The sequence below is a fragment of the Vulpes vulpes genome, chromosome 10 (assembly GCF_048418805.1).
Source record: "Vulpes vulpes isolate BD-2025 chromosome 10, VulVul3, whole genome shotgun sequence".
In the NCBI taxonomy this organism is placed as follows: Eukaryota; Metazoa; Chordata; class Mammalia; order Carnivora; family Canidae; genus Vulpes; species Vulpes vulpes.
Window position 1 is genome coordinate 1046412 of NC_132789.1, and position 23823 is coordinate 1070234.

The 23823-nt window shown below is 47.3% G+C and overlaps 1 protein-coding gene across 3 annotated transcripts in view; it reads right to left on the reverse strand.

Annotated features, from left to right (window-relative positions):
- SFSWAP (splicing factor SWAP) overlaps positions 1–23823 on the reverse strand; it is a 70606-nt gene that overhangs the window by 13255 nt on the left and 33528 nt on the right. For all 3 annotated transcript variants that reach the window (XM_025989136.2, XM_025989138.2, XM_025989137.2), the window contains 4 exons: positions 22872–23040; positions 17011–17241; positions 15785–15975; positions 5445–5710 (listed from right to left, as the gene is read on the reverse strand). In XM_025989136.2, coding sequence (XP_025844921.1) covers positions 5445–5710; positions 15785–15975; positions 17011–17241; positions 22872–23040 — 857 coding nt within the window. The remainder of the gene's footprint in view (positions 1–5444; positions 5711–15784; positions 15976–17010; positions 17242–22871; positions 23041–23823) is intronic.

Sequence of the window (23823 nt, forward strand, 5' to 3'; positions counted from 1 at the left end):
CCATCATTGGCTTAGAGTCCTCTCTAGCACAAGTGTGTTTTTTCCCAGGTCTTTCCTAAGATTTATGTGACAAATTATAAGGGTGAGGTCAGACACTTTGACGTTTAGCAAAGAGCTCTGGGAGTCAACTCTGTTGCCCCTGGTGAATGGCCCAGCCTGAGCTCCAGGCTCAGAGTCCCCAGAGCCTGGGAGAAAGCTCTGTTTAATCAGACCTCTACACCGTGAAATGCTTACACGGAGAGTTCTACAATAAATCTGATAATCAGGAAAAGTGAAAGTTTTTAGGGCCTGTAAATTCATAATTCTGATGCAACATTACTCTGCAGTGACTATGAAAGGGCTCTGAGGTGAAGGGGCTGTCACCAGTAGATCTGAGGTCATCTTGATTCTACTTTTGGCAGCTGTAAGCTTCATCAAATAATACTTAAGTTTTATTTTAATTAAAGAAGCAATAATGCTTTCATTCTGCTAATTAGGTGGTTAATAATGCTACCACAACATATGCAAGAAACAGGAGTTTCATTTTATAAGTAAATCATCTGTATGATGAGAGAGATACTTTTTATTGAATAATCGTAACAGTTTGCTTTCAAATAAAGGCAGAATGAGCCTTCTTCCCTCCAACATTTAACCACCAGAGCCACCCCACTTCCTCTATCCCTGCCCCTCTATCACTCCAGAGTAGCACCTGGTGGGCATGCAGCAGCAGGGCTGGGTTAGGGTCAGCTCCACAGAACAAGAACAGTTGGCCCTCACCAGCACACTAAGTGCTCAGCATCACCTCTTGGGAATCTTATGTAGGATGAGGAGATTAAATTAATGATGGTCATTACCCCAATTTTGCTGGCTTAAGCTGTTTTTGAATGTTTACTATAACTTAGAAAACATCATTCTGATCTCCAGCTCCTCCCTACGCAGAAATCCCGAGGGAGCTGGGGACTGTGCAGATCCTGAAAACGAGGTGGGGGGGTGGGGAGGCCAGAATTCTATCTGGAATCTCCCTCCATTTTGACACCCCTTAAACACTGGCTAGCCAATGAAACAAACATCAAAGGTGACCTTATAAAATATTCTTTTTTTTTTTTTTTAAGATTTCATTTATTCATAGACACACACAGAGAGAGAGAGGCAGAGACACAGGCAGAGGGAGGAGCAGGCATCATACAGAGAGCCCGACATGGGACTCGATCCCAGGTCTCCAGGATCACACTCCAGACTGCAGGCGGCGCCAAACCGCTGCGCCACTGGGGCTGCCCGCGACCTTATAAAATATTCTTTTTTTTTTATTTATTTATATTTTTTTATTTATGATAGTCACAGAGAGAGAGAGAGAGAGAGAGAGGCAGAGACACAGGCAGAGGGAGAAGCAGGCTCCATGCACCGGGAGCCCGACGTGGGATTCGATCCCAGGTCTCCAGGATCGTGCCCCCGGCCAAAGGCAGGCGCTAAACCGCTGCACCACCCAGGGATCCCCTTATAAAATATTCTTAATGGAAACTTAATTTCAAGCTTTAGTCTTACAAGATTTTAAAAAGACCTGAACTATTAAAGCTGAATTTTTAGGTGATAACGAACGGCATAAATACTACTTCATTCCATTTATGGCACAGAACCTAGTGAGAGAACATAAAACACAGAGTGGGGCCCTGGGGTGGCTCAGTAGGTTGAACGTTCAATTCTTGATTTTGGTTTAAGTCCTGATCTCAGGGTCATGAGATTGAGCCCTGTGTCAGGCTCTGTGCGAGTTTCTCTCCCTCTCTCTCTGCCCCTCCCTGCCTTGCACGTCTGTTCTAATAAATTAATCTTCAAAAAAAAAAAAAGAAAAAAGAAAAAAAAAACCAGAGGAAAAAAAGTCTTATACTTTAATATTGATTTAAAAGACACTAAACACTGTGTGGTAATCACTGTGCTTTCTGAGAAGCACCATACTGATTCCTAAACTGAAGGTTCCTCTATGACCAGGTCACCTCTGGAGACCCAGAGTCACCAACCTACACCTAGGACAAACTGGCTTCTTGGACTGCAGACACGCAGACATTACCTATGTTCACAGAGAGATCACTTCTGCTAGGAAAGGGTGTTCTAACCCTAACTTTCTACATCCTACAGGGCACTTCAGTAATTTAACACATAAAAGAATATACATTTCAAACACAGAACCCTACAAGTACAAATATTAACAAATGTGCATTTTGCTTGGAGCTGGCAGGAGTCTTTTTTAAAACAATTGATTTAAGTTGTGTGTCAGGCCTAAGAAACAAATCTCATTAGGACCTATGTACATATTATGTCTGTAATGGGTAATTCTATCTGAAAAGACAGAGTTAAAGAAAAATTTATAACAGCATCATTAGCAACTTCAATGTTTGGTTAAAACCACATTTTTCACCTGTCAACTATTCATTTGCCGAGAATACCAACCCCTCTCGGTTTGAACGTGCTGCAGGGTAAGTCCACTGGGGCCCAGGAAGTTATCAGCACTGGCAGAGCCTAGACTGAGAAAGCAGGTCTACAGCTGCTTAGGAAAACAGCAGCGTTACCAAACAAAGCAGACGTGCTGTTCTGAGCCACGACCGGTAGAAGGAGCCATCACTGGGCCAAAGGCCAACTGGTTTCTCCTTTCAGTCCCAGGCTCTGGCTTCAAAAAGCATCGCTACATATGAGCTTTCAAGGCAAAAACATCATGGAAGACCAAACACTTTGAAGGTTTGTGTCATAATTTTTATTATCTTATGATGAAGTTGCACTTTGGCTTGATATCCTACATGAACGGCAACATCGGATACCGGAGATCTGACCGCCAGTGAACTGAGAAGTAGCTTTCGTAACTACAGTCAGCCCCTGGGACTGAAACACTTTGAGAGTTTTAAATTCAGCTCTCCTGACAGGTAATTTTTTTTTTCATTTTATTTTTTTTATAATAAATTTATTTTTTATTGGTATTCAATTTACCAACATACACAATAACACCCAGTGCTCATCCCGTCAAGTGCGCCCCTCAGTGCCCGTCACCCATTCCCTGACAGCTAATTTTAACTGTAGGTCAAATTAGGGTAAAGCTGGCGGTTTGCCACCACAGAACTCATACACAGAACATTTTAAACTTAATTTCTTCTTGTAACTCAAGGTTACACACTAAAGATGAGGATTTTGCTTCTGGCATTTGTCAATACTGACAGCCCAGGTCATGATGGGGGAGGGGGTTGTGAGGTCACGCCCCTTGTGGGGCCTGCTCTGGGTGCGGTGCTGCTTGGGATTCTCTTTCTCTCTCCCTCTGTTCCTCCTCTTCCTCTCTCAAAAAACAAAAACAAGGGACACCTGGGTAGCTCAGGGGTTGAGCGTCTGCCTTTGGCTCAGGGCATGATCCTGGGATCCGGATCCTCCCTTGCAGGGAGCCTGCTTCTCCCTCTGCCTGTGTATCTGCCTCTCTCTCTGTGTCTCTCATGAATAAAATCTTAAAAAACAAACAACCCCCCCCCCCCAATTATTTAAAAAGTCTTAAAATAACATATAAAATGACTTACTCTGTTATAGTCAATAAAAAGAACATAAAACCTAGAAACTTAAAATTGCAAGTGTTAGACGAGCATTCCACTTGAAAAGAGAACAACATGGGGAAACGTTTGTGGCCAGTATGCTGTCCTCCTCACCCCTGGGGATGGGCCATACTTCACACTGTACCTGTTGAACATCGATGTCAGAACAGAACCCCTGAAGATGTGAGGTGAGGAGCTTTCATCGTTGCCAAGCCCCAGACTAGGGATTAGGAGGGAATTATGGTCTCTTTTGCTAGAGTCCTGCAGTGAAGGACAGCTGGCTGGAGTTTACTGTGCACGTTATTGCTCGGAGTGCTCATGTGGGCCTATGTTACTTATGTCCATTACATGATAGCGTAAGAAACTATCAAAAAAGAAACTTTAAAATGTTTTGATGTTTATATATAAATTCCAGGGAGCTTCCAAAAATTGAAACTATATCAGCAAAGTTGTTCATTTAATTAAAAAACAGCAAGGTGGGGCAGCCCCGGTGGCTCAGCAGTTTAGTGACGCCTTCAGCCCAGGGTGTGATCCTGGAGACCCGGGATCGAGTCCCACGTAGGGCTCCCTGCATGGAGCCTGCTTCTCCCTCTGCCTGTGTCTCTGCCTCTCTCTCTCTCTCTGTCTCTCATGAATAAATAAATAAAACCTTAAAAAAAAAACAAAACCCAAAACAGCAAGGTGTGTGGGTGTGTGTCTGCATGTGCATATGTATGGTATGTGCACATGTATGTGTCTGTGTGGGGTGTGTGCCTGTCATGATGGAACTTCTAAAGTGTTAAAATTGCAGACACTCAAGGATCAAGTGTTTTTACGTGGAGGCAAATCCAATTTCACTATTGATAGGTAAGTGTCAATACTTGTAAAGCCTTTGAGGTCCAGTCTGGGTAAAAACAGGGAAAGCTTGTTGTTTTTAGGATATATTCATAGATGAATGCGTTTTAAATACAGAAAGTGCAGGGTATCTGCACTTTCCCAGGGAAAGGGGAACCAGCACCAATTACAGAGGCAACACGGGATCCCAGGAGTCCAAGTGATGCACCAGAGAGAAAGCCGGCAGAGCACACTCAATACTTAGTAATAGATCGCAATGCATGATGCAGGTTTTAAAACCAGATGTTTACTTTTCAAACCTCCTGCAAGCCAGTTACCTGAAACAAAATGGAATTGCCTCACTGAGCAGTGAACTCTGTGATCCTTTAGGGGATGTGTTTGTATCTGTGGCCTCAAGTCTTCATCTGCTCTCTCAGGCGGGCAGTAACAGCGCTCCTACGGGAGGCCATAGGGGAAATCGATGGAGGGAACAGGTGGGTGCTGCCATGGACACTGTGCAGAGGAGCTGCGCACAGCCCACATGGTCACACTTTCTTCTGTCACAATGTGCATGCATGTAAAGGGAATGTGCACGGGAAAGGCCACTCCAACAAGACAGGACATGCCACCCTTGTGAGTCAGATAGTGAACACATGTGCTAGACTTGCCTCTAAGATCTATTAAAACATATTCCGTTTTTAAAAAATTGGACCATAGTTGATGAGCCTTAGAAATGAAAATAGGGACACCTGTGAGGCTCAGTGGTTGAGTACCTGCCTTCGGTTCAGGGAGTGATTGGGGGTCCTGGGATCAAGTCCTCCATCAGCTCCCCGCAGGGAGCCTGCTTCTCCCTCTGCCTATGTCTCTGCCTCTCTGTCTCTCATGAATGAATGAATGAATGAATGAATGAATAAATAAATAAGAAAAAAAGGAAATGAAATGAAAATAAAAGACAACCTGAAAAGACGCCATTTGGGTCTGCAAGCTGCATCTGCATGCAAGCATTCCCAAGGTCTGCACTTGCCCCCACCTCGCCGGGGAAGGAGGGCCCAGCACCCACATCAGGCCTGTGCCACGGGCGTCCTGCACACCCACCTGGAGCGCCGTGCTGTCCGATAGGCGCTGGGGAGACAGTGCTTTGCTTTTGAGTGGGACCTGGGCCTGGACTTGGATGACGAGTGGTACTTGGGGGAGCGTGACCTTGTTCGAGAACGCTTTTTATGCTTCTTTTTCTTTCTCTCTTTCTCCTCTTCTCTTGGTGGGTCTTTACTTTTGCTGGAGGGTCCTTCTGGGGCTTTAACATCTGAAGCTGGCTGAGGTCTGCCTCCAGCCAGTAGAGGACAGGGCACAACACTGGCTTCCTGGGAACAGAAGCAAACATCTGAACATTAAGAGGGAAAATAGGACATTTTAAAATGCACGTACATACAATTTCTACTTTGGGCCCTTCACACACTTTAATGCACCAACGTGTCTTAGGACCACATCTCTAAAATACTGCCCTCGTATCTCTGCAGAAGTGGTGGCTTTGCAGATACCAGGAGTATACATGACGATTTCCCCCGCCGGCAGTGCACGACCTGATGAAGCAAACACGGTACCAGGGACACGGTGTCAGGAAAAAAAGCTGTGCTTGTTCCTTCAAAAATAATTGTGACTTTCCAGGGATAGAGACATTTTCAAACCTCCAGCATTATGCTTTTATGAATCTATCAATCTGAAAATAATTTTTTAAAAAAGCCTTGAACCAGAAGAGGTTCTTGTTCGATTTTAAAAACTTTGTCAAAAGGAAAAACCTTTCTTCTTTCCGTCCTGTACCTGTGAGTTGAGGGATATTAACTAAACCCTGTGGTCATCTCTTTGCAATACACCTAAGTGAAGTAATCGTGTCGTGGATCTCATGCACATGGTGCTGCGCGCCAGTCACAGCTCAGTAACGTCAGGGAAAACAATGCACACGTGGCAGTCCTTAACTAGGTGAGTCCATGGCCACGACCCAGTCTGCACGTGCTGATTTAGCACACTGCACACTTCTGCACTCAATGATCGTTCACCATAAACCCCTTCATCCACAGGAAACACACAGAGGGGCCGCTCACCCTGAATCCCCACAGTGGGAACTCCAGCACACAGACTCAGAGGTGGGTAGCTGGTCAGCTGTGAGCATTATCCAGGGCAATGCCAGTTCCAAGAATTTCTTCTAAAGAGCATTCATCCAAAGTGTGCAGGATGCATGCCCGAGGTCCTGTGCTACACTACTCTGTAATGACCAAGACCTTCAAACCACCCAAATGACCGTCAAAGGCGGTTTCACAGGGTGCATCTGGACAGTGAAAGAGTGCTCAACCTTTAAAAATGAGGTGGTAATCCGACCTCCACTGACATTAACATTTGCCCACATCACATTATAAAATAATGAGTTTACAAAAAACCAAAAAACCTCAAACCCCACCAAAACCCGAACCCCCAACACCACCCCACATGCTGTTTGCCTGTTGTCTCTGAGAAGGTCACTCCTCAATTCACTTTAAGTGAGCTTTACCAGCAGCCATTAAACACTACACACTGCAAGACATACTGAGACTCTGCATTTGGAATAGCTCAAGGCCGGTGCTGAACCAGAGGGAGGGGTGTGCCTGTGGGATTGTGCATTCCTTTCCCTGGGTTCCTGTGGTCCATGTGGACAAGGCCTGCTGGATGAGGGAACAGTGCTTCCTGCTAAAGCTACACATTTTTTGGCTTTGAGAAAAAAAAGCAAGGTGCTCATCAAATGGAGATGTGCTCACCCCTTGGCCATGTCCCCACTTCCTGCTGATGTTCATGTCACTCTCTCCCACCTGCCCTTCTGTGAGCAGAGGCCCAAAGGGGGCATATGTACAAGCCAGCAAGACTGAGATGCTCGAGAACATGTCCTGTTCACAAAGTGCCCTGTCCCAAGCAGTTTCTTCCACCTACGGTAACACAATAACGGAAGCCAGCAGGAGGAGGGCAAAGACCTCGCATGGCACCTGTTCTGGTCCTCACTCCCCACCTTCCATGGCAGCAGCACTGTGGGCCTGTCTCTAAAGCTTGGCCTAAACTGGCTCAGGGTGCCCATCTCAACCCTAGACAGGAAACTGACCTCCATGTCTGAGAACACTCACTTGGGCTCAGGCACTAGTCAAGACTTGTTCGTGACAGATTACACGACACCCAAACCCAGTGCAGGAAGCTCTGCAGCTTTATAGAGGCTGGGGAAAGGGAGGCCACCCAGCCCCCCCCTGGTGCTGTGGGCATGGTACAGGTGTGCAGAGTGAGGGAGAACTCAGCTGCTGCGCAGCAGGAAAATCAGCTTGGGGTAGTTTTAAAAACTCCCAATGAATTAGGGACTCATGTTGCAAGAAAGGCAAGACTGAAGCTGGGGACAAACCCAGCACCCAGAGACGGCATACAAGGCCCCTGTGAAAGCCAAGTGAGTGTTGACACCACAGGCAGAGGAAGGAGTGCAGTGGAGCCACCTCTGGTCCTTCCTGAGACCAGCAAAGGAGGCCCTGGTACTCTTAGGGAAACCCAGGGCTGCGTGTCTCTCAGGACTCTCCCTCTGTACTTCTACAGGACAGACCATGGCACTCACTAGGGACATGGCTATTGGCCACTGGAATGAGGAAAAGGGCTGCAGTGCAGCCTGAAGCACAAAGTGTGTGCCGTGGCTCTCAAGCTGAGTTTGTTTCTTTCCTTTTTTTTAAACAAGATTTTATTCACTTATTTGAGAGGCAGAGCATGTGTGCATGCAAGCACAAGCGGGGGAGGGGCAGAGGGAGAAGGGGAACAGGGAGCCAGATGCAGGTCTCGATCCCAGGATCATGACCTGAGCTGAAGGCAGAGGCTTCACCGATGAAGCTACCCAGGCGCCCCATGGGCTGAATTTCTCTTTACATTTTTACTGCCAACCTGGCAGCTCCCATCTCTGAACTTAGTACTGCTTCTCTGTCTTCATCTCAACATACTGCTTGTCATTGGTGATGCTTCACAGTGGGTGAAGTTTAGTACTCCATTTGAGGCAACGGGTAATTAAACCAACTTTTTTTTTTTTTTTTTAAGATTTTATTTATTTATTCATTAGAGACACGCAGAGAGAGGCAGAGACTTAGGCAGAGGGAGAAGCAGGCTCCATGCAGAAGCCCAATGTGGCTCGATCCCGGAATTCCGGGACTCATGACCTGAGCTGAAGGCAGATGCTCAACCACTGAGCCACCCAGGTGTCCCTAAAGCAACATTTTCAAAACAGAAATTGTAATCGAGTCATGGGATCTATTTATTCTGATGATTATTGTTCACCATTAAAGATTAAAATCAGCAACAATGGGGGGGGGGCTTTCCCCAAATGAACTAAGGGTTGTGATGACCCCAGCTTAAAGTACCAAGAGAATACTTAAAAATTCAGCAATTAGACTTAACAAACAAAACAAAAGGTAACAAATACCACCTGCCCAGTTACTGCCGTCCAGCAGCTAGTCCCAGGGCACAAGTGCCTGGTGCCCTCCCTCCACATCTCTGCCACTTTTTTTTTAAATTTTTTTTTTTTTTAATTTATGATAGTCGCACAGAGCGAGAGAGAGAGAGAGAGAGAGGCAGAGACACAGGCAGAGGGAGAAGCAGGCTCCATGCACCGGGAGCCTGACGTGGGATTCGATCCCGGGTCTCCAGGACCGCGCCCTGGGCCAAAGGCAGGCGCAAAACCGCTGCGCCACCCAGGGATCCCCTCACATCTCTGCCACTTTTGAAGCTGAGTGGCTGCCACGTACTTGGGAAGGTAAAGAGGCCCTGACCTTCCCACAGCCACATCACCATGCGATGAGCTGTGTTCTGCAGGGAAGGAGTAGGCTTGGTCATGACCCTCAAGCAGGTCACCAGCAGCCTGGGAAGGAGCTGAATTAAGCCACAGTTATGCCTCCCCCTGCAAGCAAGTGCTAGTACCAAGCTCAAAGATGCACCATCTCGAGAGATTTATGGGCCATGGCTGTTCTGCATGAACAGGATGATGGTGATGAAGGGGTGGTTCGGAAGGTCTAGGCAGAGGCCTGAGGCTCTAGTCATGCGAACAGAAGGGCAGGTGCTCCTATCGCTCACTAAGGGACAAGAGTGCATCACCAGCCTCTCCAACTACCCTGAAGGGATTCCTGCTACATGGCAAGACAGGATTCAAGGACTATAGAGAGAAGTATGTCTTGTGGACCCATAACAACTGGGCTGCCAAACTATTAACGGAAATAAGAATGTTTGGACAAGTGCAGTGGAAACCTGCTTCCCTACTTGTAAATACTATCTGTGGGGGCAATGGCCCTGTCTTCCCCCATTAATCCATGAATTCCAGAGGAAGTGCCCTCTATCTGAGCAGGAGACAGACCAGGGTGTGTCACCTCCCTGGTCATCATGCCACATTCAGGAAGAAGCAAGCTGTCCAGGACTTCCTTCTTAGTGGCTGATGAGGGGAGTCAGGGGCTGCAGGCAGCACAGTGGGAGGACACAGCTGGCCAGGGGAAGCTGTGCATGGAGATGAATCCTTGAGACACCTTTTGAGCCCCGAGTGAGCTATACCACCCTCAGAACTCAGAATGTAAGCCCCTCTCTCTACTGGTTTTCCTTAAGCCATGTGGGGGCAGAAACTGACTTGTGAAATCAAAGCCTGACCAGTACAGCAATCCAGACTTTCAAAGCACTAGAAAATAAAATTAATACCCAATTCACTATTTACTCTGTACTTTGTGGCAACAATGGAAGCATTCTGTGCCTGTGCTGTCCGTCCACTGCAGTTAGCTACTGGGCACAAGTGGCTCCTGGGGCACCTGAAATGTGGCTAGTATGACTAAGGACCTGAATTTTGAATTTTATGTAATTAAAAAAGATTTTACCTATTTATTTTAGAGAGAGAGAAAGAGTATGCATGCAAATGCACAAGCTGGAGTGGGAGAGGCAGAGGGAGAAGCAGACTCCCCACTGGGCAGGGAACCCAATCCAATGCGGGGCTGAACCTAGGACCCCGATATCATGACCTGAGCTGAAGGCAGGCATTTAACCAAATGAGCCACCCAGGCGCCCCTATTTAATCTTTATTAAGTTACATTTAAATTAACCATGGATAGCTGGAGGCTACCATAATGGACAGTGCACCTTGAAAACAACTCCGCATAAATGCTATTTCTGGCTTCACCAGAGTCCCTACTGCCTTGCTAACATGAATGGCACACACAAGCACCCTGGAAGACAGAGTTTGCCTGCGGCTCCACACCTCTCGCTCTGGTGTCTGAAGGTACCTGGCCGAACCCTCTGTACATTGTCATCAATGAGAGGCTGATGGAAATGTCTTTGGAGGGATCAGTGGTTTAGTGCCTGCCTCTGGCCCAGGGCATGATCCTGGAGTCCCGGGACTGAGTCCCACATCAGGCTCGCAGCATGGAGCCTGCTTCTCCCTCTGCGTGGGTCTCTGCCTCTCTCTCTCTCTCTCTCTCTCTGTGTGTCTCTTATAAATGAAATGAGATGAAATGAAATGAAATGAAATGAAATGAAATAAAATAAAAATAAAACAAAATAAAGGAAATGCCTTCAGGAGGCATAGCCACTGGTGTGCATGCTGACCAGCACCAAACGAGCAGAGCTGCCTTTCTGGGATGGAATATTAATATCCCAGCAAAAATGATCAAAGTACAAACCACCACGGGAGAGGGGAGGACACAGACTTGATCTGAGTGGCGTTTGGGAGAAATCAAAGGTAAAATTTTGGAAAATTATGAGAGTATTTAAAAACTTACTCTCCCTAACTTACGGATATTGGGAAATGACACTAGTCAGTCCTTTGATCACAATGAAGTATCTGCCTACAAATTAGCACAAAACTGACAACTATTATGGCCTGCTGGGGGAAAATGAATTGCTCAAAGCAGATGAACACGTACTTTAAAACACAATCTCATTTGTGAAATGACACTACATTAACTATAAAAATGAGGCAGTTCTGCATAAGTCTCCAGATTTTACTAGAAGTCTGAGATTTCAGACTTTGAAGCGCACCCTCTAATACTGCCCATCAGCAACGTGTCCTGCCTGCATGGCAGCTCCTCTTCTGAAGCGAGCCCACAGCCAGGAGCAGAGTGCCCATGCTTTTCCTAAGACGACTCTGCATGTTCTGTGGGTGGGCACCTTGGTCTTACCCAGTCATCTATGTCCACACAGAATGCAGTCTTCCTATGGAAATGTTCTTCCTCATTTGTGTCCCACTCTGGTTCCAGCAGACAGCTGCTGCATCACCATGCCAACTGTGCCTTCTCCTCCAGACACCTGGGTACAGGGCTGTGCCCACTTCCACCAATCAGAGGTCCTTGGCCCTGGAGGGCCCCCTCTACTTTGTCACCTCTCAGCATTATCAAGGTTCCTCAAAGCCCCGCCCAGATCCCCTCTCCACCTCCCAAGGCCCCAGGGCATCACCCACACTCCCATCTAGTCACAGCTGCTGTGTGTGCTGCAAGACCATGCTGGTGGACACATGTGATCGTGTAGTCACTGGATAAGAAACAGGCTTCTAATTTGTCTTCCAAAGTGTCCTGGCACCTTAAATACAACAGAGGCCAGACTGATCTTTGTTCTCATTTCCTTGCGAACTCTTGCTGGGCCTATAAACTTGGCATCGTTATGGACTGTTAACCTCAACAAATTGCTGGTGTTTAAAGGGTGTCCTGAAATGAGCTGTTCCTTTTTATTATTTATTTATTTATTTTATTTTTATTATTTTTTTTTAAATGAGCTGTTCCTGTACAAATGACCACATGATAACTCAAAAGGGCTCAAATTTAAGACCTTTGGTTTCTCTTCATTTTGGATCAAGAACACACACCAAAACCACAATGTGTACACGGATTTCTAAGTAGTACTCGCATACATGCTTTTCTGTATCTCACACACTGCTTAACAACGTATGGTCAGTACCTGTCCGTGTTGATGAAAACGCTTTAAGGCGTCACATAAGCTTGTGCCTGATTATAAGATGCCCTCTCCTCATATACAGTGGGCAGAGAGGACAGAAAGGGTCAAGGTGCAGGTGGAGGCTGGTGTATTCGCCAGGTAGCTTTTGATACAAGGGTAAAGGTGAGGGATCAGGTGGTTTGGTACATGCTCCTCAAGCTGAACTAGCTGCAAGTGGGATAAGCCACAACAGACAAAGCGGAAAAGCTTCTATGATACTGGTCACAGGAGAGTCAGGTAGACAGCCAGGGGAAGTGAGGGTGGCTACGAGGGTAGCCCTCGGGGGGCAGGGGCCAGGATGCCATGCAGCCCATGAAGTCAGTCAGTGTCACCAACAGCTAAAAATAGAGGCATCACCAAACTTCTCAACCTGTCAGACCGACAAGAATCAAAGGCTGCTGACAAATGTGGCTGGTAGGGGTTTCATGGCCCCCCAGAGACAAACAAAAACTTCTATAATCGTTTTAGGGGCTAATTTAGCAGCGCATGAAATTTTAAAAGCATTTCCACGGTCAGGGATTTACCACATGGACACACACACTGAAGTGAGTGCACAGGACACAGGAACAGACTAAAGCAGCATGGTTCTAGTGGTTAAGACCCAGGAACAGCTTGCATGCCCACCACAGACTGGCTGGCACAGGGCTGACAGCTACTTACTCAATAAACACTCATCAAGCACAACGCCAACATGGATAGGAATGGGCTCTGTAGGAGGTGAGAAGACCCGTATGCCAGAATAATGCACAGGATGTGATCCTATTATTGTGATATTTAAGTCTACCCATAGAAACTGATGGTTTTCCCTTGAGAATACCCAAGAAATAAAAGGCAGCATTCACATACAATGGAGCATTCTTCAGCTTAAAGGATGTAGTGAGAAGTGATGTAAGCTGGTCCCAGAGGAACCAATACTGTCAGGCTCCTCATCCACCGGGCCCTGAGAGCAGCCAGACTGATTGGATGGATAGCATGGGTGTGGGCGCCAGGCGCTGGGTCATCAGCAATTCAGGGGGCAGCACCTCACTGGGAGGATGAAGATGTCTTGGAGGTGGATGGTGGTGGCTGCAGATGATGGGAGTGTATTCAGTGTCACTGAACTATGTGCTTAAAAAGGCTTAAAATGATAAAGCGTATGTATGTTTATTTTACACATAAAGCCCTAAAATAAGTAAAATATTGGTATTTCCATAGGAATTGTAAAACAGAACAGGGAAAACTGCCTCTCCCTCGCATGTGAACGTTTTATATCATGTGCATGCGCTGCATTAACAGAAGTGAAAGCAGATACTGCTGCTCCCTGGGGCAGATGAACTGCAGCAAGTCCTGCCAGGATTTGGGCCAGGCCTTTTGAGGGGTGTCCCCACGCTGCCCTCCATACATACAGCTGCTCACACAGACCCAGGGTGTTACCCATTTCTGCTGACTGACCCCCTTTTCCTCATGCTGGGCACGTGGAGGCCGAGCCCCAAAAGCTCTCACAGCCCCATGCATGCCAGAATTCAACACCCGCAAGTGAAGTGCGCACAAAACATTCCACGAAGGCAGGGTAACCTGTCTCCAGAAGCTGCTTTAGGCTAAAATACTCGGAGGCTGAATCTCATTTATGACAATTGCCAAAGTAATTAAAAGTATTTTTGTTTCAAGCAATTAAAGACATTTATTACCATCTGTTAACTACTATTGTGTTTTTGTTGAAATAGTTTAGGGGCTACAATCTTTCCCACTAGATATATGCAAAAAGACTGATCCAGTGACTTCAACAAGAAGCATACACACTCATTTCTACATATTACAGATTCAGAACACATGCCTGAAAACAAAGACAGTGGGATGCCTGGGTAGTTCAGCGGTTAAGTGTCTGCCTGTGGCTCAGGTCGTGATCCCAGAGTCTCAGGATTGAGTCCCACATCAGGCTCCCTGCATGGAGCCTGCTTCTCCCTTTGCCTGTGTCTCTGCCTCTCTCTCTCTCTGTGTCTCTCATAAATAAATAAAATCTTAAAAAAAAAAAAAAACCCCAACAAGGACGGGAGGTGCCATCTACGTATCAACAGGGAAAAAGTGAAGTTGCAGCCTATCTGATATTTACAGGGAAATAATTCTGGTAGCTGTGAGGGGTAACACAGTAGACTGGGGAAAACTGCGTATTAATGATGAACAATTCTGGTTGTGACCGAGTTTTCATTCAAACACAACACTGTTGGAGATCCCTGGGTGGCTCAGGGGTTTAGCGCCTGCCTTTGGCCCAGGGCGCGATCCTGGAGTCCCAGGATCGAGTCCCGCATCGGGCTCCTGGCATGGAGCCTGCTTCTCCCTCTGCCTGTGTCTCTGCCTCTCTTTCTTTCTCTGTGTCTATCATGAATAAATAAATAAAATCTTTAAAAAAACAAAACAAAACACAACACTGTTAGGAAATACAGATGTGACCACATAATATAATGGTTACATACGTCCATATGCAGATGTCTACTACCTACACCTCTCAGCGCACAGACGGCATCAGAATAGTGCAGGGACACACACCACCCACTCAGAGCCCCCCTGCCCCCAGGAGCCACGAGCATTCCCTTGGAGGTGTGTCTGACTCTGCCTGTCCCTGATGGAGCTCCAGACCAACCTGAGATGGGAGACAGCAAGCTTGGCCTGCAGCAGGAGGCAGGAGCCCGGCATGCAGGGTGCTGGTTCCTACCTAACAAACAGACCTAGTGGCCACCTACAGCCCAAATCTGCAATGAGTGATGGTCCCAGACTCTCAGAATCATCACTGTGATCAAAAGTGAAAGAGCATAGCCCCTTCTACGTTACAGGGCAAGAGTAAGCTGGAGGGCAAGCTGGGGACCGTGGAGAGGCCCTGTCCTGAGCCCAGGGGTATGGGAGGAAACGTGTATGGGGCTAAGTGGACTCCCTTGCTCAGTAAGGAGCTGGGAAGGCTGGTTCCTTGTCAGAGAATGTGGCCGTGAACACATTTTTTTTTTTTTTTAAATTTTTATTTATTTATGATAGAGAGAGAGAAAGACAGGCAGAGACACAGGCAGAGGGAGAAGCAGGCTCCACGTACCGGGAGCCCGACGTGGGATTCGATCCCGGGTCTCCAGGATTGCGCCCTGGGCCAAAGGCAGGCGCTAAATCGCTGCGCCACCCAGGGATCCCCCGTGAACACATTTTTTAAAAAAATTTTTTCCCTGTGAACACATCTTACTTTGCTTTTTAAGTTAATTACTGATGTTCATACGGACCCAAGGTATCAGTGCTCTGGCAGAGCATGTCCCCAGGCGGATGCACGTTCCTTCCAGGGAAGCCCTCAGAGGCTGCCGTGGGGCAGGAGAAGCGTGCCAGCCCCATGGGGGAAGAGCAGGGCCTGCTAACATCCTGCACCTGGGCCAGAGGCACCCACCCTCACTTGCTTTTACCTGGAATGCTGATGTGGATTTTCAACTCACCTCTACATTGAAAGGATTTTCCTCAACTTTTCCGATTTCTGCTTCTGGCAGAGGATTTTTTAAGGTTTGTAAAAATAAAGCTGCTTTCCTTTTACGTTCAGCCTGAAGCTGTTTCTCCTTGGATTCCTTAGATGCCTGAGCTAGCTTCTCTCTGGCAGCAGCCGCGAGTCGGTCCTCCAGCTTTTGCTTTGCTTCAGGAATAAACACAGAAGAAAGTGAGGTTTAGAACACGTGGTATTTTATAAACACCTTGCTGTCTTAATTTTCACAGGCATAAAAGGGTCATGAAATATGATGCAGTTGTTCTAAAATTTCAGGATAATCAAAGTGAAATTTGAGAGAATTAGTTCAAAATGTATATTATTAGTATTTTTAATATTTCACCTTCAAAATCAGTCAGAAGGTTGATGGGATTTCATACCAGGAAGAGCTGGAATCATGGAAACCTCAGGGTGGCGCTCATCAACATGCGGCACAAGTACTCCTCTCTGACAAGGAATGCTGTGCTACAAGTGTCGACTCCAGATCATTCGACACACTGCTCAGTTTAGACTCATGCACAGAGCTGAGCCTGCTGAGAGGGCAACTCTGCACAATGCCAGGCCTGAGTAAGGCATCCGTCTATAAATGCTGCTTCATCCATGCGTGCACATACAGAAAGAGCATACAGACCCAGGGAGAACAGACGTGAGCGGCTGAGGCGGGAGTTAATGAACTACTTTAGTGCAGAACAGAATATGTTCTGGGGGAGGGGAGGGAGACTATGGGGCGCCTGTGCACATACCGCTGGTGGTGCTGGGGGCAAATGGTGGGCTGGCCAGGACCCATGAGGAGAGACCCAGCCTGGAAACCAGCCTCTGCCCGTGTTACCTTGCAGGGTCTGATGGCTCACAAAAGGGCATGTCCTTGTCTGGTACAGGATCTGAGCCAGGAACACACGCTGAGCACTCCCCCCAAGGCTGCTGTCAGAGTACAAAGGCCCCCCACCCTCGATGAAGGCACTCTCGGCAGACTCGTTTCTGTAGAAACCACATGCCAGTGTCACGGCATCTGATGCTTAAGGAAGAGCAGTGCTCGCTGCTCTAATAGAGAACTGTGCCTGAACCCCCATGGTCCTGATGTCCAAAGGCTGGGGCCAGTTCAGTCCCTGTGCTGCTGGCTTAATGTGTTAATCTTGTGTTTACGCTCTGTTGTTCTTTCAAGAAGGTGAAAATGTATTGACAAACCTTGTTTTGCTTCCAGCTCCTCCTGGGTAAGTTGAGGCCGCTTCTCCTCAATTACCACACAGGGTGGGGCGACCGCCAGGTTAGTGTTTGTAGTACTACTACAACTTTCTTGGCCTTCTTTGCCTTCTTCATCATCATCACTGTCATCATCTAGCTTAACACGATTTTTTTCCAGGGGAAGCAGATCATTTTCTTTGGCCTTGATTGCAAAGCTTATTGGAGCAAATGAAGCTGAAAAGAGTGAAAATGGTGATACAGTTTTAAATATGTGGAAGCACAAAGGAGAAACCCTCACAGGCGCCACCACACACAGGATCATCAGTTGGCGAGGTAACGTCCTGAGGCGAGCCACATGTCACGCAGAGGTTCTAGAGAAAGTGAGCAACACCTGTGTTGTCGAAATGGGTTGTTTTAAATGCACGCTGCATGCAGGAAGGCTGGGCTGGCTCACTGAGGGACCCCGTGCAAGCCTTGCCAGGGACACAGGTGCTGAGTGCGAGTCAGGGTTGCTACATTTGTAAAGGGTCAATTTTCATTGGGGTTTTCCTTCTTTTTCTGGGCTTAGCATATGGCTGAATTTGCATAGGTCAAACAGGCATATGATGCAACTCCACTAATGAAAAGATATTTCTAAAAAATCCCAACTCTGTAAATACTCTTTTCAAACAAAGGAGAAGTTACAGGATCCACTCCTTCATTCAGCAAACATTTTAAGGGGCATCCACTTCTGTGGGGCATCGTGTCAGACTACTTTATGGCTGTCACAAACTTTTAGGAGGTTCCATGTTCTCAAGAATATTTGGAAATTTTAAGAGAAATACAAAGGCCCAAAGGGAAACAATCTTCTTCCCCAACCCTTCATCCGCTCAACACTCACTCCTGAGTCACTCACGCCTATAGACACTATGGTAAAGGTAGTTGGTAATGATACCTAATTGATTATATTACAATATTTTACTCTTAAAAACCATGAATTATTGTTTACGAAGGATATTCAAGTAAAATATAGCGAAGAGAAATTTTAAAGTGCAGCGCAAATCAGCTAACTCAGAATGTAGGAAGTAGGTTCTGGGTAGGTGTGCTCATCACACGACGCAGTTTTTGTACATGCTTGAAACTGTCCCTAAGAACGGCAGCTCTGTGGGTGACCGCATGTGGGGAGGGGTATGGCCCAGCCGGCCCCCGAGGGTCCTACTATCAGCACTGTATGGCACCACAGCCATGCAAGCCTTGTAGTAGGTCCCCACTCCAGACCTCTGACATACAATGACGTCTGTCCACAATCAGGTCAAACTTGGGACACCCAGATGCTAAATGCTGGGAAGGGCAGAGCTGGAAAGTCAAATGGAAGATCAGCTCTGTATTGCCTGCACAGTGTTGTGCGCTGCTGCACAACAAGCTCTGCCCAGAGACCACACAAGGGTCACAACACAGTCAGGAGAGTCCACATTAACCACTGTACTGCGCTTATGCTAAAAGCAGTCCTATCTTCTGCAGATACACTGAAACATCTGCGGATGAAATGCTACAAGGTTGGGGACTCTGGGGGTGGACTCAAGCTCAGTCCTGGGGCTGGCTGGTGGAATGGGGTAGTGTGCTCATCACAGCACACTGCTTTTGCACATCTTCAAATTTTCTATGAGGAAAAATAATTAATATTAACCCTTTACTGCTCATAGTAATATGAACTCTTTAATGAATACAGGATCAACTGAACTTAAAGGTGAAAAAATTCTCTTAAATGTTCATTAAAATAGCTCACGGATTTGGGGCTACAGTATTATAGCTCAACACAACTTGACTCATTCTCAAAGCATCTCTTCCTCCAAATTGGAAAAATCAGCCATCAATAAATGCATCATTTAAAACAAAAGCTTCTGAACATGTTCTGAAAGCTTCTGAACATGTTCTGTGCTAACACAACACCCATATGGACATTTGGCATTATGCAAAACACAAAGCCAAAGAACAGTTACGTGATGCAGACTCTAAAGCAATTTGGTAATGGAACGGACTAACAGGATAACCCACGGCCTCACCTCACCCAACCTGCAGCCTCACCAGGGATGCTGTCAGGCTCCCTGCTTGCAGACTGGGAACCAAGGCTACAAGGCCAAGTAACTTCCAATTTATTTGTTTTCCACGACTATTGCTGAGGGTTTATTTCTAGGAGTCCTTGAGCCCTGCGGTGAGTACTGGGCTGGACGCCGGGCTGGGCCACATGGGTCTGGGAGCGAGGGCATCCACGTGTAGCGGCCAGTCTTCTAGGGACCACGTCCTATGCTTGTAAAGACAGTGAGAGTCCTCTCTGCCCTGAGCTTCTACCTCACTGAGCATTATGTTGAACTTTACCAAGTTGAGAGGCAAAAACCCAGCATTTTGTTAATGAAGAGACTTTAAAACTGTATTTACTTTCTTCCTTTGTAAGGGATCTTCCTGTGTCCTGGGTCTACTACTTTTCTGCTGCACTGTCTTTTCTCATCAGCCAGTGAGCTCTTCCTACAGTGTGGACACTCCCCCTCCTCCTGCATGTAAGCAGTCACCAACATTTTGACATTCGTCATTTAATTTCGTTCAGATTCTGCCCCCGTCAGACCTCCTACTCTTTCCTTGAGATTTATGGCTTCAATTCTTACAAAAAAAATTACCTTTATTTTCTTCTATCTTTGTGGTATTTTTATTTTATTTTATTTTTTAAAGATTTTATTTTATTCATGAGAGGCAGAGAGAGGGAGAAGCAGGCTCCATGCAGGGAGCCCGACATACGACTCAATCCCGGGACTCCAGGATCACGCCCTGGGCCAAAGGCAGGCGCTAAATCGCTGAGCTACCCAGGGATCCCCACTTTGTGGGCTTTTAAAAAAAGATTTTATTTATCTGAGAGAGAGAGAGAGAGCGCGAGCGAGCACGCACCAGTGATCGTGAGCAGTGGGAGGAGCAGAGGGGAGGACAAGCAGACCACACACTCAGCACAGAGCCCCATGTGGGGCTCAATCCCAGGACCCTGAGATCACAACCTGAGCTGAAATCGAGTTGGATGTTGAACTGACTGAGACCAGGCGACCCTTCATGTTTCTTTTTACATTTAAATACATAACCTGTCTGGAACTATTGTTGTCGGGTGTGAGGTAGAAGTCGAATTTATTTGTCCTCCATAAGGGAGGGCCAGTTACTGTTGCCCTGGAGAAGCTTCACCACCCATGCTGCAGACACACTGGCGCCTGCTGGATGTCCACTGCTAGAGAGACGGGTGGTTTGTCTGCTCCTGCCAGGGGTGGTGCCCAAAGACTGCTGCTAAGCCTGGGGCCCCAGGCTACCTTGTGTTCCCAAGGGGCTTTGGTGGCACGGGCTCCTCTTTCTCTCAGGAACAACCTCGACCCGACACAGTCCTGCCTGCCTCCTGTGTCCCAGGATGTCGCTGAGCAGTGCATGCTAAGTTCTTCCAGACCTAACATCTGTCACGCTACCTCTTCCTGACATAGTTTTATCAATTTATACTTTCCCAATTTTTTCAGTTATTTTCAAAATCATACAAATCTAGGGTTATGTGTATTGTGCTCGTGGACTTGGAAAATCTGATTTTCCTCACCCATTGTATGCTATATATTTCCCTGTGCTTCTTTCTGGATCCAGGCTGCACACAGAATGTGCCATACGCCTCTTCCTACATCCCTGCTGGTTCCTGCTTTGACATGCGCTGTTCACCCTCTCCTGTGTTCCTCAGACGCATTTTACACATAAGCATACAAGGCTAGGTAAGTTTTTGTTTGTTTTCACTGCATTTGATAATTTTTTGACGTGAAATATTCTCACTTGGAGTGTCAGGCCAGCCCAAACAGGTAAGTGTGTGACTCTTGACCTCAGGGTTGAGTTCGAACCTCATGTTGCATGTACAGCTTACTTAAAAATAAAATAGAGGAGGAGGAGAAATACACATTAATCTCACTTTTTCTAATTATTTTGGAATGTTGATGCATCGTAAATGTCTGTGCCCAGAGCATCCAGAGTACTTTTCATTCAGAATTTCAGAAACACCTTAATTATCTATTACTATAGATAGCTACTTTATGCTATAAATGTGGGTCTGATTTGCCAATCTGCCTTTTCTCCAGCTGGGGGACAACCTGCCCATTTTTCTCCCTGGATGCTTCCCCGTCACCTCTATCTCCTCCCCTGGAAATCTGAGAGCAATCTTCAACTTGTCTCCTCATCTGGTGTGATTTTCAGGCTTTCGCTGTATTTGACCATCTGGAGGCTGTTCCTAAGCAACCTGTGTACATGTTAGACTATCAGCTGCAGGTCCTGGCACCCAGTCACGCTGTTTCCCAGGCACCCATGTGCTTGGAGGTTCAACTCCGGACTGTCCCAGGTGTGGCAATTGTCCAGAACCGCAGGCCGGATCAGGCGAGATGGCATGCTGCTGCCAAATCTCAGGCTCTGAGCGGAGCAGGAGGGAAGGTGGCTGTGTTGTCTCAGCTGCCGTTGTTGCCAGATGATTGTGGCAGTGTGGAGGTGGCCCTGGCTGAAGGGCAACCCACATGCTGCCCCCTGGGTGCTCCCGCTGCTCTGGCCTCCCACCTGTCCCTCTGTTGCTGTTTGGGGGTCACTACCACTGAGTCCCAAAGTGTCCTTCTCTTCCCTACAACTGAAATTCCAGGTGAGCTGCTGTTCTTCTCAAACACAGATTGTAAGTACCTCCCTTACATCTGCAGCAACTGATTTTATTCTCTATTTATGATGTTCCTTTATTTCATTGAGAGTCTGCAAGTGTCCAGGAAGGGTGAGAGTTTCATAGGTGCGCTTAGTTAAGTCCCAGAATGGGAGGCTCAAAGATTCTTTTGTGGTCTTCTGATCTGAAGAGTTTCCCAGGTCAGTCAACCATGGGGCTGGTCTGGTTACTCCACATCACCACCCTACAAAGCAAGGCCCCTCGATGGAAAGCACCGGCACTTCTGCAGTCGCTACCTCCTTCTACCCTGTACTTGCTTGCCTCTGCCTCCCTTCTCCTACAGCTCTATGTGCTCCCATCAGTCCCAGCAACAACTCTAGGTGGTCCTCTGTGGGGTGTCCTCACAAAGTCACCAGCTGGATACAGTCACTTCGCTGACCTGGCACCTGAAGAGGACCAAAGACCCTGAGCCCCACGACCTGGTCCTGGCTGCCTTCCAGGCTGTTCCCTGCAGGCCCCCACCCCCCTACTACTCTGACCACACTTCCTGTGTGAGCCTGCATGCAGCTCCGGCCGCGCAGGCTCTGCCTGGGATCGCAGCCCTGTCTTGGGGTGTCTGGGACACTCTCAATACCACCGTGCATCACTCCTCTCCATAGTTTCTCATCCCCACCATGTGGGACTCACTGCAGCTTCATATGTATGACCCAAACTGACTTCCCTGCTAATGTGCCCCATGGCAGCTCCCCCATCCCCACCACCGTTTTTTTACTGTATTGGCTCTTTCTGTGTATACCTGTCCTAACAGATGAAAAACCCCTTCAGAGAACATAAAAGGTGACAAAGTGGAGGCAGCAGAGCACAGCCTGGTCAAGGGCCTCAGGACACAGGAAGACAGCTATCTCACTGGTGACTCTGCACATGACTGTGGCTTCAGGCATCCCAGGAGGTATGAAACATCCTGTGCAATGTGTTGTACGTTTCCATTAAACTTGGTAGAACAGACCATGAGACAAAGGTATACGACGAGCTCATATCCAAATGGCCCCAAATTCCAAATTAGGAAAGTATCATGAGGGAAGCATTATCACAGCAACCTCACAGAAGTGGCAACTCCGCTTCCTGTGGTTAGGGGCGCCCTCCTCCAAGACCTGACATAACATCTGTGAGGATGAGATGGGCAATGGCGTACCTTTGACCAGCTTCCCATCTGCGACAGTCTTACTGGATGACGCCTCCTTCTTCCCTGTGGGGCCGCCTCTTCCTGTGTCAGATGAATCTTCACATGCACCTTCCTCCCCACCGTCACTTGGCTTTTCGGGAGCAGATTCTGCAGGAGCCTCTTCTGGTGCTGACACAGCCTAGAGATTAAACGTGACTATCAATGGCTCTGTTAGAAACTGCCTGGGGTCTGTCACAGACTTCACTTTGAAACTCAGGCTTGCCACCTTCTGATATAAGACAACAGAGAGGAGCACAAGGAGGTTTCCCCTCTGGAAGGACAGAATGCTTCTAAAGGCTCTAACACCGTCTTGGGGACCAACCACTCACTGTCTTTTCTTTGGAGACAGATGCCTGAGAATCCTTTCAGAATATCAGATCATGCCCATCGCCTGCACATGAATCATTTTTATTTAGTCTGAGCAATTACAGATAACAGTCTGAAGAAAGCCACTGATAAGCAAGGCCTACAACATTTACCAGAATAGGTTTGAACAAAATGTCAGGCCCCTGAAGGGAGTGGAGCAGGAGAAAGTATTACAAGGACAGGAGGAGCAGCATCCAGCAGGTGTTAAGAGTCCCACATGGGAGCGCTGCATGGGGGCGGTCTGCCCCCAGGATAAAAGCCACACCATGGACAGCGCTGTGCGGCGCCAGTGTTAGTTGTGAGACACACACTTCTATTTTATGTACAGATGTATATCTGAATGCAAAAGAAGTATGGTACATGGCCTCCACTAAAAGCTGTTAAAAATAATAGCCAACCAGGGATGCCTGGGTGGCTCAGTGGATGGGCATCTGCCTTCGGCTCAGGTTGTGATCCTGGCATCCTGGGATTGAGTCTCATATCGGGCTCCTCGCAGGGATTCTGCTTCTGCTTCTCCTTCTGCCTATGTCTCTGCCTCTGTGTCTCCCATGAATAA